Genomic DNA, 19,456 nt, shown 5'->3' with positions numbered 1-19,456 from the left:
AGAATCATGGTCCAGGGGCACCTGGGTGGCTCAGTGGATTAAACCTCTGCCTATGGCTCAGGTCATGATCTCAGGGTCCTAGGATCGAGCCCCACATCGGGCTCTCTGCTCAGTGGGGAGGCTGCTTCCCCCTCTCTCTCTGCCTGCCTCTCCGCCTACTTGTGATCTCTGCCAAATAAACAAATAAAATCTTAAAAAAAAAAAAAAAAGAAAAAAAGAATCATGGTCCAATAGGTTCTTTTAACTAGAAACCAAGGCTAAGGATCTAGGCCACTGGAACACCCAGAAATTATGGCCCATAACACAGAGCCCACAGCTGTGCTCAATAGATATTCCTTAGTATTTTGGGTTATTATAAACTTTTATGGACGCACCAAAATCTAGTAAGAAGAGCGGATAAGCCCAGGGTTTTAATGTTATGTCCTCAACTTAGGAGTGGGTGATCTGGAGAAGTTAGGGAGCTTATGGAGCCACATTTTCCTGAAAGGCAAATAAAAATATGCCCTCCTTTACTGCTGTGAAAATTTAGTAAGACATAGGGTGTACGAAGTGACTCCACAGTCCCCGCCCCTGCCAGAGCTCGCTCTCTGCGGTCCCTTCCCCCGCCCCACGGCTCCCGAGGGCTGTCACAGCGCCGAGGGCCGCCGTAAGCTTCTGTAGTTCCCTTTCTTCTCTTTCTCCTTCTCTTCCTTCCAGAAAGTCTAAGTTGGAGCCATTTCAAATTTTGGTTCGTGACTAACTGCTGAAGGAAGAACGAAAAATACTCCTTTCAAAATCCCTTTCAGGCCTGCCGGCCTTGGGCCTCGCCTGGTGAAAATAAAATTAGCCCCAGCAGTTGCCAGCCGGAGGCTCCGGAGGCCTTTTGTTCGCAAAGCCTCAGAAGCTGTTAGAGAGCCCGGGGAGAAGCTCTCCCTCTCCGCAGCTGGGAGCGTCTCATTAGCCATCTTACACGGAGGGCTGTGCCAAGGCCCTAACGAGCCACCGCGGTGTGTGGGGTCCGGCCAGTGGGTGTGTCACTCGGGACTTCCCCACCAGCGCAGGCAAGCAGCAGAGGGGACCTGTGACCCGCGCCTGTGTCACTGTGAGAAGCAAGTCAGCGGAAGCGGGGCTGAATCGGTTGCTTTGTTCTGGGCTATGTGATGCCTGACAGCTAGAGCACGGGGCACACAATGTGTGTTTGGTTTTGTCTCGCTTCCATCCTCTTCCAGAATACTGTCAGAAGTCAGCCTGTCACGAGGAATAGACGGACAAAACCAGACGGTGCACAGACATCTAAATGCATTACTGCACAAATCTCGTTTTATAAAATACCTTCCTCTAGAGACAGGGAGAGGAGGAACAACTTTTTAAAAAGTTTTCTCCTTTGGTGGGGTCACGGTGGAGGGGTCGTGAGGTCTGTGAATTCTTCTTTAGCGTCCTTTCCCACGCACCCTCAAAGCCTTTCTGCTTCGAAAAGCTCCCCGGGAGAGACACGCAGTGGCCCGCTTGCTGTTCTTACAGCCTGAGGCTTCCCACCCCGGCGGCCTCCTGTATCTGACCTTCTCCAGCACTGCCAGGCCCTCACCAAACTGGTCCTCTGCTGGAATCACTGCATAAGCACTGGAGGGCAAAAACCCCAAAGGGTCCCAGGGGAGCCTACAACAGGCTTCCCCAGATGAGCCGATGAAGACAAAGCACTTTATTTTACCAGAATATGTAGAGATTCAGTGGGCAGTTGGCACGGGCTGAGATGAGCAGCTTGGCCAGCTGGTATAAAACACACCCACACACTCACACTCACACACACACTCACACACACACACTCACACACACAGGAGGTCCTCCTACTTTACTAGCCTATAAATGCCCCCATCATTGTCAGAGAATAGTCTCCCCCCACCTTGAGTACACTCACATTTTAAGGCTACATTTATATTTTTTAGGAATGTTTACACTTAAATTCATTTCGATCTCTTCCCCCCTGTAAAAGCGCTTGTGTGGAGCTAGCAGGCCAGCCGCACCAGAATGAGGAGCGGGTAGAGTGCTCACAAAGCACCATGTGCTAATTCACTGCACGTGTACCCAGGCACTTGGTTAGGATGATGAGCAAACCGGACATCTTCCCTACTCTCAGGAAGCTGGCCCTGGGCCATAAGGCCGTCGGGCAGCAACGGTGTGGAAGCGTGCGCGTCTGGGTGTGGAAGCGTGCGCGTCTGGGTGTGGAAGCGTGCGCGTCTGGGTGTGGAAGCGTGCGCGTCTGGGTGTGGAAGCGTGCGCGTCTGGTTTCGAAACTGAGAGAAGCGCGGCGCCAGCCCCCAACGTCATATTGCAAGGAGGGGTCCAGAGGCCCCGCCTGACGAGTCACCAGTCGCACCGAGACCGCAAAGCCGGCATTCGAGAGCCAGAGACAGGCCGTTGGAGGCAGAAGAAACACCCCCAGAGGTTCAGAAACCCCAGGGCAGGAAGAGGATCAGGGAAAGTGTGTGTGTCGCTGGAGCAGGGTATGAAGAGAGACCGGCTCCAGGCAAGGGAGGCGAGGTGAGCGGCAGCTGGTCTTGATGTAACGCAGCTGACCTGGATTTGTACTTGTTGTTATAAGTATAAGTACTTATTGTTATAAGCACCGTTCTAAGCACTTTACAGTTTTTAACTCATTTAACGCCCACGGCAACCCTATGAGGTTGGCATGATTATTCCCCTTTTATAGATGAGGAAGCTGAGGCACAGAAATATTAAATAAAAATGTGCCCATGCTCACACCACGAGACGGTGAGGCACCGGGGCATCTAGCTGGAGTGCGGGCTCTTAGCCGATGAGCCGTCCTGCCAAGATTGATTTTTTTTTTTCCTTTTTTTGTCATCCTACCAGGATTTTTATTCCAAGTCATTCGCTGAAGATTTAAAGAGGGACTGATGACCTGATCTGCATTTCTTTTTTTAAGATTTTATTTATTTATTTGAGAGAGAGACAGTGAGAGAGAGCATGAGCGAGGAGAAGGTCAGAGGGAGAAGCAGACTCCCCATGCAGCTGGGAGCCCGATGCGGGACTCCATCTCGAGACTCCAGGATCATGACCTGAGCCGAAGGCAGTCGTCCAGCCAGCTGAGCCACCCAGGCGTCCCCTGATCTGCATTTTTAAAAGAACCTCTTTGGCCTCATTTTCGGAAGAGGATCAGGGAGGGCAGGAGTGGAAGGGGTGCCATTAAGAGGCTGTTGCATTGACTCATACAGAGATAAGGGTAGAGACGGAGAAAAATTAACAGGCTGAGATTTGTTTTGGAGACAGAATGTTTATGAATAATCTCCAAATGAGAGTTTCTATATGTGCTCTCCAGTCCTCAGAGATGGTCCCGGCCAAAAAGGACACGTGGACCAAAAATAATAAAACAAAAGGTTACTTTTCCTCGCATTTACAGAAATGTCAGTGTCACGTATAGCTGAAATGAATGTGTCAGGACATCTGTCCAGACGAGTAAACCGTTCCCTGAGAATCCTTTAAGCTTGTGCTTCTCAAACCAGGGTTCAAGTACTCTGGGGGTATGCAGCCTTGTGCTAGGGCTTACAGAGGTTCACAGGATAAAATTCTTCCTAGAATATCGGTATTAGTCAAGATGGGGAGATGGAGAACCACACTTTTTTACATATAAGAACATACTTGAAAAGTATGCAAAATTTGCATGGATTTTAAGATACAACATTAGAGTTGAAAGAATTATTCTTGCCACACTCGAAGTACACTTCCAACTGTACTCGGAGACCATCCTCAAGGACAAAGGTCTAGTTCCCTTTGCTATTGGTGGTATTTGGCTTTAAAAAAAAAATTAAGCGGCACTGCATCTGGTCAACGACTTGTAACTTTTTCGTATTACATACACGTAGAAAATGGTCATATTATATCAAGCGTACAGGTAGAAGAGGATAACGTTTTTCTGAGCGGAAGGGGGCGCCCTATATCTTGGCACTCCTGTAGCAGGCTCTCTGCATACCAGTGAGTCAAGGCATATTGGGTGGGAAGCTCTGGGGTGTGTAATGTTGAGAAGTGACCCAGTTCGGGAACAGTTATTAAGTAACTGGTGAGAATTATCACCTCACACCATTACCTGAAAGATTTAACACACCAAGCACCCAAACAGTCACTCTCCATGGGACCGGCCCTGCCACTCTGCCTTGCCACCACTTGTGTTAGGGCGAATTTTTCAAGTGATCTAAGTACTTTCTGCTGTAATTATCCTTCGTCAGTGGCTCTGGGAATTGACATGGGCCCCAAGAAGGTCAGCCAGGGCTCTGGGAGCTCTAAAGTAAGAGGGAGAGACCTAAGTATAATATCCACATAGTAAAGTGCATTAACCTCACGTGTACAGCCAAACAGAATACAAACATTCAAGATATAAGACATCTCTTTATATGTCAGTTGTATCTCAATAAAGCTGCGAGGGGGGAATTTAGATCCTGAGAACAAGGAAACAGACACAGAGCCACAAACCCAACGGTTCTCACATTATATAATCCCCAAGTAAATAAGAGGCAGATTATAATTACACAATTATCACAGCATACAATTATTTCTAAAATTCATACCCCCATTCTAAAAAAGGACTTGGAGCATACATAGTTTTATAGATGGTGTTATGATGCTCTAAACTTACAGTCAGAAAGATTTACTTCCCCTGGCCACTTTGGGGTGACAGTGGACAAGTACATTTAAAGGAAGTGGAACATACACATATGCTGTAATCAGAAAACTAATTCCAACTAGTAAATTAAACTTTACTGGGTTTTTGGGAACCAGCCTGAACAATGTAAATTCTTCATGATGTTCTGCCTTAGCTGTAAATAATGTAAATAATAATAATAGTAAAGAGTTTCTCTTAAAGTACACAGCCTATTAATAAAAACCAAAACTAAAAATTACATTGAAATTATGTTTGTCTTTTTTATCTTTAAACATAAAAGATCACTTGAAAACTTTATAGGTTATAATTTAGATAATCCACCAGGGAGACCTTGATGTGACATTGTACAGTATAAAAAACCAAAATGTTTAACCAGCACGTGACCATGGGAAAATTGTCTCCTATTGCAAAATAAGACACAAAAGAACGTCCATAAAATCAGTTAAGTTTTCACCAGCTGGTTATTGTCAGCTATTCAAGAAAATGTCAGAGGCCCTCCCTTAAAACTTCCTTCCCAGCAGGAATTCTTTTGACAATGACTTCTGTGTGAGATTTTCCTGTTACCATTCTTTTATGATTTTTTTAAAGCATCATGGAGGTGAAGAATTGTTTTGTGTTTACAGTTTTTGAAGTGGTCTTACCTCACATTAGTTTTAATATCGCACCTGTAACTTCAAGAATTAACATTTTTTTATGTTTTCTCTCTTAATGGTGTAATTCATACGCATAAACATACAGACCGGAAACCAAAATTTGATTTCAAGGTGAAGGTCATTTCCCGATGCTTTCTAGGCTTAGGAAATCCACTAGCTTCCCATTGTGCAATATTATTTTATCTTGGTTTTCTTATCGTAGTTTTCATATTTACAGTGTGATTTTAATTCAGTAGAGTGCAAACCTGTCTTGAGCTTTCCCACAAAAATATATAATAATAATAACCTTCAAAGAGGAGGAGGAGGAGGATGTTGATTCAGCCAAAACAAGAGCTTATTTATTTGTATGCTTTCATTTCTGCTTACTAAAGTGTTATCTAAGGATTTAAATGATCTTAAGAGACACTCAGTATTTGCAACTCTTCTTAATTGTATCCTTTTCCTCACAGGGGACCCTCTGCCTAAATCTTTGGAAGGATTCTTTATCTACGAAGAGGAAGGTTCTGGAGTTCCAGGTTCCATTAGGAAAGGAAATGATGCCATTGTAGTAGAACAATGGACCGTTATTGAGGTAAACTGCAGTTTTCTGACAATTTAGCTTTACTTTTTTATTTAGTTTTACATGATAAAGATCTTCGTTGCCTAATCCAGGCAGCATCCTTCAAAGACGTGTCTGTGCAGGGTTCAGAATTTCATCACAAGTCTATCACTAAGCTTTGTTCGCATTTGTGAGAAGGCGATTTCCTTTACTCAATGTCCCACTTCATTATAAGGCAGCAAAATAATTACCTATATCTAGATAGCAGTAGATTCCCATGCTAGTCCAGAGTACCCTGGCACCAAGATTCTCTTGACGCATGCCATGACAACCAGCTGAAACTGAAAAAAACTCAGTCAATAACTACGATTTTATCTCCAAGCAAGCAATGTGACTGGCTTTTTATTTACCTTGTGAATTGAGTTTCAACGGCAAAAATATCCAAAAGGTGTTCTCTCTCTCGCCAGGCCAAATATGTACACACAGCATTGTCCTTCCTAATCAGAGATGACATTGCTGCTGATGTTGTGCACTCTGAATTCAGATGTCCCCGAATGGACTGCCCTTGAGGTGTACAGACTGAATTCAGGTATATCGTGTTGTGTGCATGAGGCCCTCACTGACAGGCTCTTTCGTGGACATGGTTGCAGTTCTGGCCTTCTAAGGGCATAGAGAGAGGCATAGCTCATGTTCAAAGAAACTAGAGATCCCACTGAGGGGGGAGGAAAGGATTTGGGGAGGGAGGTAAAGCTCCAAGTAAAAATCAATTCCAACGAGTAAAAAGCAGGAAACCGAGTCCGCATCTAAGCCCCACTCACCTTTTACTTCCCCATCTCCACCCCCTACTCTTGTCCTCACTTCCCAATCCCTCGACCAGTGCTTCTGAAACTGGGGTCTATAAACTACTTGGATCCAAATGAAAAGGGAGCTTTTTAAAATGCAGATCCCCAAGCCCCATACCTTAAAGTCTGATGCCTGAACCAGACCAGGGGAACAAGACAAAAGGGAGGCGCAGACTCTGGAGAACCATATAGAAACCTCTCTCCACGCTGATCCCCAGTGTTTCTACCTTGGTTCAGGGTTAGAAGGCAGCAGGTAACAGAACACGAAGCCCAGGAAGAGTGCAGCTGGTGAAACCGCAATTCATGGAGCGTCAACTCCCTTTCCGGTCACACCCACCTCCCTTCACCGCGATCCCCTGTGTGGCGCGTTGTCTTTGCCCTTCAGACTGTGAGCGCTTCCGCTTATTCACACAGGGCTATGGAATCAAAGCGGACTACGGCCCCCTGCTGCACACTCTGGCTGAGTTTGGATGGCTGCTGACGACAGTGTTGCCCACACCTGTACTAAGACATGACAGGTAATGCCAAAGGATCCTTACAGACTCTCATTTAATCCTAAAACATAGCTCATTTGTTAGAGAACTAAGTTCAGTGAATGCTTATTTCATGTCTACAAAAGGTATTTCACCGAACTTCCGATCTGATTTCATGGACCTTGGAGATCAGCTCATCTAATCCCCTCCAGTTGTAGATGAACGAGCTACAACAGCTCCTTCAGGCAGGGGCGCGGGCAAGCTCGAGTTCACAGGGCAGAACCGGGCAGGGGTGTGGAGACTGACTCCCAGCTCAGGGCCACTCAAGATGCCAGCTCTTGCTAGAGTGCAGATCGAGTTGACATCGATCAGCAAAACAGAACAACTCGGCCCCCTCTGTAGACCCTTAGTCCTCTTCGGTATTGTGTGTGCAAATGTGCCCTCGCCACAGTGCACAGCGAGCGTCAGGACCACAGTCCGGCCGGGAGGCCCACATGCAGAAGGACAGGCACTGCAGCCTCCCCCGCCTCCAGTGAGGTGGCTCAGCACCCCCCGCCCCCCCCCCACCCCCGCCAGACTTGTTAGCTGTTCGCGCTCAAATGAAGTGCGTGCATTAGAATCAAAATGCCATTACTTCCCCAATACCAACCTTTCTTTTCCTTTCCTGGGAAGGATAAATTGAATCGTACCTTTTTTTAAGAGAGAGAAAGACAGAAACCAGTAAGTCTATATAAAGCGCTTTGCTGTCCCAGAGACTCAGCCATGTTCCCTCTACCTTCTTTGGCTTCCAGAAAATGACTGAGTGCCAGTCCGGCCCTGCCTGGGCATGGCTGCCTGCAGAGGACAGCACAGTGCCAGTGGCCTTCCCCTTCAGCGCCTCAGGCACCCACGGATCAGCACTGATAACTGTCAGGGGTAAAGGTGGCAACTCCTTTCTCGGTCTTACCCACCCTCCTGCCTTCTCTGGTTTTTCCAGCCCAGGATTTACCCCTGTCCGGTATCCCAACTTCCTCACAAACTTTAAAACATGTGATTGCCATGGCTTCATAATAAAACCACATCTTCTTCAGACAGGGAGAGGGACAAAGATTGATGCAGAGTAAAGATACTCAGGCTTTGAAAGGAGAGGTTAGATAAGCAATTGGTCTGCTTTTCGTCTCAGGGATCTGTTGGTAACTGTTCTCAGATGACAAGTGACAACTCCCTGACGCATTATTTCCCAACTTCTTAAACCTGGGACGTTCCTGTCAGGTCACAGTACAGAGGGAATTCTCAAGATTTGGTTTCCAGACCAAGCAGCGTGGGCCCCCTGGGGAGCCCATGCACAGACAAACGCTGGAGGCCCACCCCAGTGGAGCAGTCAGAAGCTTCGAGGGTGAGACCTGTGAATCTGCATTTTCACAAGTCCCTGAAGCTCTTTAACTTTAGAGGAATTTTGCGGAAGGTAGTGAGAGTGGAACGCCTGCCCCATCCCTGCCTTTCTACCCCGCACAATCATGCCCACGCGTTGATCTATTCCACTCCCCACCCCGTCCGAGAAACTTGTGTGTGTGGCCTTCTCGCCTCTTTCTGGTGATGCTCACAGGTATATAATTTAGGGTGTCATCGAGCTCATTACTCTGAATTCTGAACCTTTTATGTTCCTTTTTCATCAATGAAAAATATATTTATCACCACCTTTCCATTTACTCAGGGATTCTGCTCTCATGAGTCTAAGTTTTTCGTGGGACGCCTGGCTGGCTCAGTCAGTGGAGAGTGTGACTTGATCTCGGGGTCGAGTTCAAGCCCCATATTGGGAGTGGAGCCTACTTAAAATAAAAACTTTTTAAATAATTTCTTAAAGTGGTATGAATGACAGATTGGGCACGGGTTAGGTCTAGCCTACCAGGCTGGGCTGGAGCTCCTCCAGCATCTCCTGCTTCCGGTTGGTTTGGGGATGAGAACAGGACTGAGACTGAAGGTGGGAAGGAAAAGCCCTCGAGCAGAACGTGAAGGGAGAGGGTGGCGGAACCTGGAGCCACAGTTGACTGCACCATCTTGTCCAGCGCGTCAAACTCCTTAAGGTCACAGGCTGTCCCCATTGAGTAGAAGGCTCGGCTCGCTGCAATGAGGAGTGGCTGTACGTTGTTTCTGAAGCAGAGGTAGCACCACTACCTCACCACCATCCCGGCTTCGTCCCCTTCGGACGCTTTAGGCACCGTGGGGTCAGAGCAGGGCTCTCAGGCCCTCCTTGTGAAGCCTCATCTAATGTGCAATTAAAGTAGCAAAAAAGCTAGTTGCAGGACTGCCTATTTAACAACTGTTTGTAATAGCAAAAAACTGGATGCAATATCAATGTCTATCGAAAGGAGTGGTGTGTGTGAGGGCTAAAAAGCTACACAGCAAATTCTAGCAAATGGTCAGCTCCTGGGATTACGGATAGGGGTCAGGACTACTTTGTCCTTATACGTTTTCTGTGATTTGACTTCTTACAAGGAATACATATCTATTCTGTGATTTAAAAAAAAAAAAAAAAAAAAAACGATTTTAGGGGCGCGGGGGGGGCTCAGTGAGTTAAGTGTCTGCCTTCGGCTCAGGTCATGACCCCGGAGTCCTGGGGTCGAGCCCGCATCGGGCTCCCTGCCAGCAGGAGCCGCTTCCCGCTTCCCCCCTGCTCCTCCCGTCACTCCTGCTCTCACTCTCCCTCTCTCTCCGATAAATAAGATCTTTAAATACATACATACATACATACAATTTTTTAAAAGTAAAAATAAAAAAAATCAATCAATCAATTAATGAAAAGACGTGAAAGCTATAGATAGTGTCTGTCTTGAAGGAGCCTGTGGCTGGTTAAGCTGGTTAAGCTTGAATTTAGTACATAACCAGTTGCATTCAGGTTGAGGCAGGTCAAGCTTACTTGCAGATTGTACAAGAGCAGTGAAAAGGAGAGGATAAACTTCCAATTTAGGTGGAACCTTCACTTAGTAATGAGATTAAAAAAGCATCCCCACTTAGCAGATCCCCACTTAGAATCTGCTATTTACCCTGGATAAAAGATAGTAGAAAAATACTTTTTTTTTTTAAGATTTTATTTATTTATTTGACAGACAGAGATCACAAGTAGGCAGAGAGGCAGGCGGGGTGGGGGGGGCAGGCTCCCTGCTGAGCAGAGAGCCCAATGTGGGACTCGAACCCAGGACCCTGGGATCATGACCTGAGCTGAAGGCAGAGGCTTTAACCCACTGAGCCACCCAGGCACTCTGGAAAAATGCTTTTTAACAGTAACCACCCTTATGCAACAAGGCACACTAGAACCAACAGCGTCTACTGGTCTCCCATATACAAGGAACATCGTGTAATACTGATACTTATTTTGTTCCTTCACTTTTTGTAACTTGGGTCCTTTCAGGTGTCTGCAAGGCCTAGGATGAAAGTGAAAGTTCATTGTTATTATCTGGTAATAAAGATGATTGGTAAAACCTCTTAATCCTCTGCCTTATCCAAATATGCTATCTCTGCCATAGTCACATCTTGTCTTGGCTGCTTCAGTACGCACAAAGGTTGTACTCACTGTCAGCCATACCATCTTTAAACATAAAGAGAAATACGACAGACAGTTCATGTTGGTCAAGGTAGAGGGGAGAGCCGAAAAGTTTTTTGGTCTCTAAAACTAGGAGGGTCCAGGCTGTGAACTAAAAACAACTCATTTTAATTACAGCTTCACCGTGAACTAGCCATGGGACCTTGGGAAGTCACCCAACCTCCTTAAGTCTCATTTTCCTCATCTGGAAAATGGTACAATAATATCAACTTCACTGGATTGCCATAATGATTCAGCAAGACCATACTTGCAAATACCCATGCCAGAAGCTCTGCAAATCAGGCTAATAAGTTAGAGCCATATTATGGAAACCAATCCTTTAGCAGAGCCAAAATCCTGAAAAAACTGAAGCTAATTATACTAATTACACAAGGGTGATCACTCCACGTGTCCTAAATCAGGATATTCCAGAAAATGTAAATACCATTGTTCACTCTATGCCAAATCATCCCTAAGGATTACAAGCCAAATAAAGGAACAGAAATAAATAACAGCACTATAAAGATACAGACTTACAGGGCACGAGGGTGGCTCAGTTGGTTAAGCAACTGCCTTGAGCTCAGGTCATGATCCCGGGTCCTGGGATCGAGTCCCACATCAGGCTCCTCCTGCTCTTCTGGGAGCCTGCTTCCCCCTCCCTCTCTGCCAGCCACTCCACCTGCTTGTGCTCTCTCTCTCTCTCTCTCTCTCTCTCTATCAAATGAATAAATAAAATGTTAAAAAGAGAGAGAGAGAGAGAAAGATATAGACATACAAGTGTACCTGCACTGAGAAAGGCCAGTATTTGTTACGGTCTTTTGGGGGCGCCCACATGTCCGCAAACATGACTTAGAACCAACCATTGCCAAGAAAAATTTTCTTCTTTAAATGTTTTTGCCTCTTACACAACAGTAGTGTCTTAAGCAATTTCAACTTTTCCCCACTCTTCTGTCCCTTAAACCATAAATTGAATGGTCTATACATAAGGTATTTTCCTCTCATTTCTTTCATTACTCAATTATATTGTTACTGGATTGCATAAAAGTATTTTCCCAGTGTGTCCTTACACTAAGGTTGTTGCTTCATTATCCGAGGCAATATCACACCACCAACGTTTAAAGCGACATTGCCATGGAAACTTCGTAATGTGGTAATCAGATAGCACTACATTATTCTGGGGTTTTTGTTGTCAGCTGTGAAAACTTGCCAGAATCCCTTCTTAATCGTTATCACTATGTAATTATACAAATGGGCCCAATTCTTTTCTTTTCCAGAAATCAAGATGAAAATTGACACTAAACTCTTAGGGCAAATCTGGTAGAGGATCAAATTACCTCAACGAGAGCTAATATTGCCGACCTTAAAATAATCACCAGAACAAAATGCAAGAGGAGCCCAAGTTCCCTCTGTTTGGCTACCTCAAACCAGCAAGGTCACTCCGCTCTTCCTGAACAATAATCTGGAAAGGGAGGAGGGAGGGAGCATTTCAACAAGAGCCCAAGGTGATTCTGATGTACTTTCAGAACACTGAATTATAGCCTTCTGGAGAGAGAAAGCAAACACAAAACAGAAGAGAGGTGTACACCCTCGTTTTTATCTTAGAAGACAAAATTTAAAGGCAGGGTCTTTTGGGTACCATGAATCAAGTTACACTGTTCGGAGAATACAAAAAAGTCTGGTCCTTAGGAACAAGATCTGAATAACAAAAAGAGGAAACTGTCTTCTCTCTGTGATGGGGGGTGAGGGGGGCCTCCTCCATCTTGCCCTGTCACCACAGCCCAGAAGCACGAGAAGTCTATGTAGCCGTTGGAGACACTTAAGTGCCCCCGTGATTTCCTCTCGACCCTCAAGTGGCAGCCAAAGCCGGGGCTGCATATTTATAGACAGGCAAGGGACAGGCTAGGGATTCATGTCTGGTCCGTTTTAATGCAGTTCTCTCCCCTTCTAATTTAAATTCTGTAGAAACAGTACGCTGTAATTCAGAATTAAGTTCATAGTAATCGTGCAGTGAGCAGCATTTTGATAAGGCCGCGTCTTTCTGTCCGTCTCCTGCAGATCCTTCCAGTTATCCCTTCCCCATCTGAACTTGAAGTTGTAACATTTTGTCAGGCAAAGAGGTTGAGGGGAGCTGAATTGTGGGAGTGCTCTTTTTAGTTTTGTATCGCAAGCACACTAAAGGGAGTATGACCCTGAGAAACAAACCAGGGTCATCAGGCAAAGGAACTTTGTGACTAAGCACATAGATACAAAAAGTTGCATGCTAAAACTGAGTTTTATAATTTTGCTTTTTAAAAAGTGAGTTTTATTTCCTGTTTTAAAAGCAAGAATTTACTCATTTATCTCTGAGTTGCAAACATTAAACATGGCAATTAATGAATGAATGAAATGATGCAAAACTAATCAGAAAAATAAATTAACCTAACAATTCTGTTTCCTCTAGTCTAATGGATTTTGGAACCAACAATGAACGCTTTTATTTCATAAATGACCAAGCCGCTGCAGATAAGCTATTCATTTGGAACCAGCTCACCTGTATTCAAACCGAACTACATTTTCACATTTTATTTTAAAATGTTATTTCAGTTCAACTCAAATATCTACTGAGGGCCTGGTATGTACAAGGCAATATTTTACCCACTCTAGAGGCTGACTGTGTTCTCATAATTGGCTTGGAGACACAACACAGTTACAAGTAACTAATGCAGTTACCCCTGAATCTAATAATACACTGTATGTTAACTAAACTGAAGTTAAATTAAAAAAATTTTTAAACAGACAGACAAATAACTAATACAGAACCGTCTGTGACAGGTCCCTCGGCGGAGGGCTAAAACATGTATTCTCAGGAGCAGTGATACTGCCCCGGGGCAGTGAACATTGGTTGTGGGAGGAGGTGAAAAAAATCTTAAGATACTACAGTGGTTTGTGGTCCTCTAAAAGGTCACAGAACATAAGCACAAACACAGCATATCTTTCGTATTAAAAATTTTATTTATTTATTTATTTATTAGAGAGAGATGGAGAGTATGAGCAGGAGGGGAGGGGCAGAGGGACAAGCAGACTCTCTGCTGAGCAAGGAGCCAGACTCAGAGCTCCCTCCCAAGACCCTGAGATCCTGACCTGAGCCAAAGTCAGACACTTCACCAAACTGAGCCACCCAGGTACCCCTCTTTAGTATTAAAATTTAAAGGGGGGGAGGGGGACATGGTGCCCCTGGCTCAGTCAGTGAAGTCTCTGACTTTGGCTCAGGTCAGGACCTTAGGGTCCTGGCTCTACACTCAACAAGGAGTCTGCTTCTCCCTCTCCCTCTGCTCCTCCCCTTGCTCCTCCCCTCTCTCTCTCTCTCAAATAAATAAATAAAATCTTTAAAAAAAAAATTTAATGGGGGATGTGGGAAATTAGAGGGAAAATATCTAAAAAGAAATTAGAGGAAAAAATCTAAAAAGTCTTCTTGAGGAAGCGATAATGAAAGAGTTGAGCAGAAGACCGGTGATAAGCTTGAGGACTTCAGTGAAGGAGGAGGGCTGGGCTAAGAAAACTGTGGTGTCTGAGGGAGACCTTCAGGAAAGAACAGCTCTCCCCAACGCAGAGGAGAAGAGACTATGCCGGCGGCAGACAGGGCTAAGTATTTATCACTCAGTTTCACCTCCCGCAGCAGCACTATCTAGTGGCCGCCTCTAACACTCTAAAACCCAAGGATTCTGAGACTAGAACCAGGCTTAGCAAGAAGAAACACAATGACCAGTTAGTGACGTCGGCCACGTGCGCAGAAGGCCGGAGGTTGATGTGTGAGCACCCCAAGTTGTTTCCTTTCTCTGGCAACCTTAGGCAAAAACAAATTAACAAACAAACAAGAGAAAACAGGAACGTGCAAGATATATTCAAGGAAAAGTGAATACAGGCCGATGAATTAATTCCTAAAGACCTCCTCTAATTTAAAACCCAAAGAATTCAAGACTGATTTTTGCCAGATAATAAATGTGAAAGGGGCAGGAGCATATGTATCACGTGTAAACCTACAAACGTTCTCCGGCACGTCACCATCGCATGTACTCCTGAAACAGTCTGTCTTCAACACACACAGAGGAAGTACCCAAAACACAAATGGGGGTAACTGTAACCACTTGTGTCATTTCCACTGGACAGTCCACCTGCTGTTGGCACCTTAGAAGCACCCTGTGTATTTCCTACTCTCTTCACTCGGGGGTAACATCCCAGTTTTTAGGATAATCACTTACGTGCTTGGCCTAAGAGTTTGATCATGTATGTATACCTAAACAATGCTGGTTTTGATATACATACATATATGTATACACACACACAAAATATACTTCAACATGTTGTTTCTTTCACTTAACATTGTGAGATTTACCCTTGTTGTTTCCTATGGCAATTTATTAATCCATCCTGCTTACTGGTGATGGCGTTGCCTCCAACGCTCGGTTCTGACAAGCAGCGCTGTCCTGGACATGAGCAGGGATCCTAGCATATGGGGCCATGAGCTTCTCAAGGGTATAGATCTAGAAGTGGAATTGCTGGGCCATAGGACATTTCTTCAGTTTTATTAGATAAACGCCAAACTCTTTCCAAGTGGAATATTGCAGTTTGTGCTCCTAACCGCAGAATAGGAAGTCCCTATTGCTCCAATAAAAATATTGTCAGATTTTTACATTTTGCCATCCTAGTGTGGATACAGTATGATCTCAGTGTGGTTTTAATTCGTATTTACGTAGTTACTACTGAGATTGAACATATTTTCATGTTTATTGGTCACTTGGATTTTTCTTTTGTAAAGAATCCATTTAAATCTTTCTCCTACAATTGAAGATCTATTTATAAGACTTTTTCATATATATACTGGATATGAGTCCTTTATTTGTTACACGTGTTGAAATTATCTTCCCTAATACTTTGTGGCTTGTCTTTTTACTCTTTTTGTGATGTCTTTTGATTAACAGAAGTTTTTGATTTTAAAACAGGCAAATGTATCTATCTTCACCTTTCTTGGTATATTATTATAAGAATAATCTTCCCCGGGGCACCTGGGTGGCTCAGTGGGTTAAAGCCTCTGCCTTTGGCTCAGCTCATGATCCCAGGGTCCTGGAATTGAGCCCCACGTTGGGCTCTCTGCTCAGCAGGGAGCCTGCTTCCTCCTCTCTCTCTTTCTCTCTCTCTCTCTCTCTCTCTTGCTTTTCTGCCTACTTGTGATCTCTGTCTGTCAAATAAATAAATTAAATCTTTAAAAAAAAAAAAAAGAATAATCTTCCCCTTTCCTAAAGCAGGAGAAAGGGGAAAGAGGAAAAGCGAATTATTTTTACATTTGGCTGTAATATGAGACATTTTAATATCTCAAATTAACATAAAATTCTCTAGGTACAGTTATCATAAGCTGGTGTGCCTAAAGGGTAAGTTTTGTGAGGAGGAGAAGGAAGAGTTAAAGCTTAAAAGAGTCATACTAACCATCAATGAACATCATAGATGTAATAATACCTAAGAAGCCTTTTATTTTGCTTCCAAGACTTGGCTCACTTGCTATGATTTTATTTTTTAATGCATGTTCTGGAGATCAATACATTATCATAGAAACCAAATGACCACTTTTTCATAAAGTATTTGAGTCTTCAAATATTTCCTGAGCACCATTTAGAAAGGGGACCTTCTGCCAGTTAACATGCAAGATGCAGGGGTCGGGAGATAAGATCCTCAGGGAGCTCAGACGGGGTAGCAGGGAAACGTGACCCCCGCGAAGGGGAATGAGCTCTATGTGGGGTTTCATGGGGGCCCCAAAAGGGAGGTGTTGATCTTCAGTTGAGGGATCACGGAAGACTTTCTGCAGGAGGTCATCCTCAAAATGAATCTCAAAAGATGGGCAGCCTGGAAAGAGGCAGAGCTGCTGTCACGGGCTCTGCCGCTGGCGAATGCCACAAGCAGGATTCCGAGATGGGACATGAGCAGCTGACAGTTCACACAGGACTATCAGTCTTGGGGGTTTTTACGTTTTAAAGAATGTAGAAAGACTTGTTCCCATCTACCCACAAATTCTAAGTGCTTCAGCTCTGTTTCAAAGATATGTGAGGGGCACCTGGGAGGCTCAGTCCGTTAAGCATCTGCCTTCGGACCGGGCCTGACGAACAGGGAGCCTGCTTCCCCCCTCCCTCTGCCTGCTGTCCTCCCTGCTTGGGCTCTATCTCTGTCAAATGAATACATAAAATCTTAAAAAAAAAAAAAAAAAAAAAAAAGACGTTTGAAATCATAAGCAAATATTGGACCAAGCACAAGTTCATGTTGTCCTCATAACTTCCTGTAAAAATAATCTACAAGTTTAAGTATCACTAAAGATACTATCAAACTGTGATAGAACTGCTTTTCAATTTTGTTTTTGTGCTTGTTTTAAGTAATGCTGTTCACTCTTAACTGAATTCATAGAGTAAATTTTTTAAATCACAGTTTCCTAATCCACCTTATATGTGGTACTTAACTGCCAAATGGGCCGAGAACTTCCTCCTGTCCCGCCTTCCTTTTGCCATACGAGCACCAGGACCTGTGCGGTCTGTTTACAGTCTAATTGGTCCAAGGAAAAAATGAACACTTGTCTTTACTTTCTTCAGTATTCTCCAGTACAACTCCTGAACATTTTAAGCTGAAATGATACATTTGGGAGATGCTACATAATGTCTGAACTTCTGCAAAACAGTCCTTGCTTATCCATTTACTACAAAGTTTTCCAGTCAGAACGGAATTAAATTAGGCCACTCTTCTCTGTAGTCAAGGCTTTACTGAGTTCATTCTACATTTCTTTTTTTTTTTTTTAAGATTTTATTTACTTATTTGAAAGAGAGCGAAACAGCAAAAGAGGGAGCATAAGCAGGGGGAGTGGGAGAGGGAGAAGCAGGCTTCCCACCGAGCAGGGAGCCCGATGCGGGACTCAGTCCTAGGACCCCGGGATCACAACCCGAGCAGAAGGCAGACGTGTGACAACCAAGTCACCCAGGCGCCCCTCTACATTTCTTGTATAGATAGTATGGTGTTGTAGGAAATAGAGGAGACTCAAGACAAAACTCCGAAAAAACTCTGGGTCTCAATTTCATTATCCATAAAATGAGGAAAATAATATCTTCTGTGCTCACCTTAAAGAGCAATCCTAAGGGGGTGTCTGGCTGGCTCAGTCCGTGGAGGGTGCACGTCTTGAGCTCAGGGTTGTAGTTTCGTGCTCCACCCTGGATGTAGAGATTACATAAAAATGAAATCTTTTTAGAAGGTGGGGGGAAGAAACAAGCGTGATCATTTACATGGAAATTCACATGGAAAGGACTCAGTACATCAAAAGCAAACACAAATCCAAGTTACCCTTCTTAGTTCAGTCCGAGAGGTCTTCTGCTGTTGGAAGTCGTTCTTTTTCTCGGTAGTCTGTTGAGGCCATAGCAAACCCCGCTCCCTTAAACAACACCGAAACCCGCTCTCTCAAACAACACCGAAACAGAAAGTCTTCCTTTTGTCTTCATATGAAAGGCATAGGAGGAGGTAAGGAAAGAGGAAGGAAAATGTATTGAGCGTGTCTTGCGCCGCAGGATGCGTGCTAAGAATTTTTCTTCCACCACCTCACCAGTACTGTAAGAACCACCTCTGTTTTACAGAAGAGAAAGAGAAGGCTCGGAAAGTCTGCGTGACTAGCTCAGCATCATGTAGCTAGTAAGTGGCAACAGTGGGATGCAAACCCAGCATTGGTCTGACTCGAAAGCCATATATGCTGTTTCCCCCACACTTGACTGCCTCTCCAATAAATATCTCACCGACAAATGATGTGTCCGCACATTTCAAAGCTGTAGAGCTGGTCAAAAACCCACTTTCTCTCCCATCTGTGGCCTGACTCCTCTGCTTCTGCTGTAAATACAATCCTGGGCTCACTTTCCCCAGATCCTACGCTAGTGTTGGCCCACATTGAAAGGTGAGTGTAATACCAAGACAGAGAGCAAAAGGCCCTTGTCCCATGGGACAGCAGCAGTGCTGGTGGCCTCTCTTGCTTCTTCTAGGTCTATACCTGCCCTCTGGTTTTTGCCGGATCCTCGGTATGAACTGAGAGCTGACTGGGGCTTTAACCTTTCACTCTACTTCAACCGATTTGGTCTGGCGAGATGCCTGGACCTGACCTGGGTCTCCCACCAGTCTTATTTTCCAATAGGCCTCACCATCTGGCCTTTGCCTTATGTCCTGTAAGTTGGATCAATGCCCCAGATCCCACATGGACTTTGGCCTCTGGAGTCATGCTACTTTCCTGGTCCCCTTTCTGCACTGATGACCCTCCTTCCCCTTCCCCAGGCTGGGCCCTTTTATGCCTTGGCCCTGCTCTCCACCACTGCCTGCAGGGAACTGAGCCCCCCCAGGCCTGCCCCGGCTGACCTGTCCTCACGCTGCCTGTGCCCTCACGCTAACAAGGGCACAAGGGATTATCTGCTGCCCTCAGGAAGGAAGAACTAGTGGATGTTTTCGCATCTTTGCAGACTGTTCTCTTGACCAGCTCATCCTTGCAGCTTATGCTCTTGACCGACACAGGCTGTGCCAGAAATCTTTCAGAGCTTGTGTGCAAATCAAGCCTTTCTCAAAAGCTGCGTTCATTTCTATTACATCAAAGCATGATTGTCTATTAATAATAGTATAAAAAAGAATTTGAAGATTCTTAAATTCCTCACAGGAGAATTGCTGTAGGGAATAGGAGACAAAGGTTCTGTCCTCTAAGCATCCA

General features: G+C 44.8%; 1 protein-coding gene and 2 long non-coding RNA genes across 4 annotated transcripts in view; 1 reads left to right on the top strand and 2 right to left on the bottom strand.

Moving 5' to 3' along the window:
* Nucleotides 1-19,456, top strand: part of RFTN2 (raftlin family member 2) — a 67,328-nt gene that overhangs the window by 31,222 nt on the left and 16,650 nt on the right. Inside the window, exons 6-7 of the mRNA XM_032354298.1 lie at nucleotides 5,754-5,875; nucleotides 7,099-7,202. Of these exons, the coding sequence (XP_032210189.1) occupies nucleotides 5,754-5,875; nucleotides 7,099-7,202 (226 nt within the window). The remainder of the gene's footprint in view (nucleotides 1-5,753; nucleotides 5,876-7,098; nucleotides 7,203-19,456) is intronic.
* Nucleotides 1-19,456, bottom strand: part of LOC116597016 — a 47,936-nt gene that overhangs the window by 13,081 nt on the left and 15,399 nt on the right. The window contains exons 2-3 of one of the 2 annotated variants that reach the window (XR_004288438.1): nucleotides 17,844-17,933; nucleotides 16,901-16,928 (exon numbers count right to left, since the gene is read on the bottom strand). This is a non-coding gene — a long non-coding RNA (uncharacterized LOC116597016). Of the gene's footprint in view, nucleotides 1-16,900; nucleotides 16,929-17,843; nucleotides 17,934-19,456 lie in introns of those variants that run through there. The other variant, XR_004288437.1, reaches the window with a different exon arrangement.
* On the bottom strand, nucleotides 5,897-11,289 carry LOC116597017. Its single transcript, XR_004288439.1, has 2 exons — nucleotides 11,254-11,289; nucleotides 5,897-6,183 (listed from the first exon to the last, which is right to left on the bottom strand). It is a non-coding gene; the product is annotated as an uncharacterized LOC116597017 (long non-coding RNA).

The sequence above is a fragment of the Mustela erminea genome, chromosome 8 (genome assembly GCF_009829155.1).
Source record: "Mustela erminea isolate mMusErm1 chromosome 8, mMusErm1.Pri, whole genome shotgun sequence".
In the NCBI taxonomy this organism is placed as follows: domain Eukaryota; kingdom Metazoa; phylum Chordata; class Mammalia; order Carnivora; family Mustelidae; genus Mustela; species Mustela erminea.
This window is presented reverse-complemented; position numbering and strand designations above follow the sequence as displayed.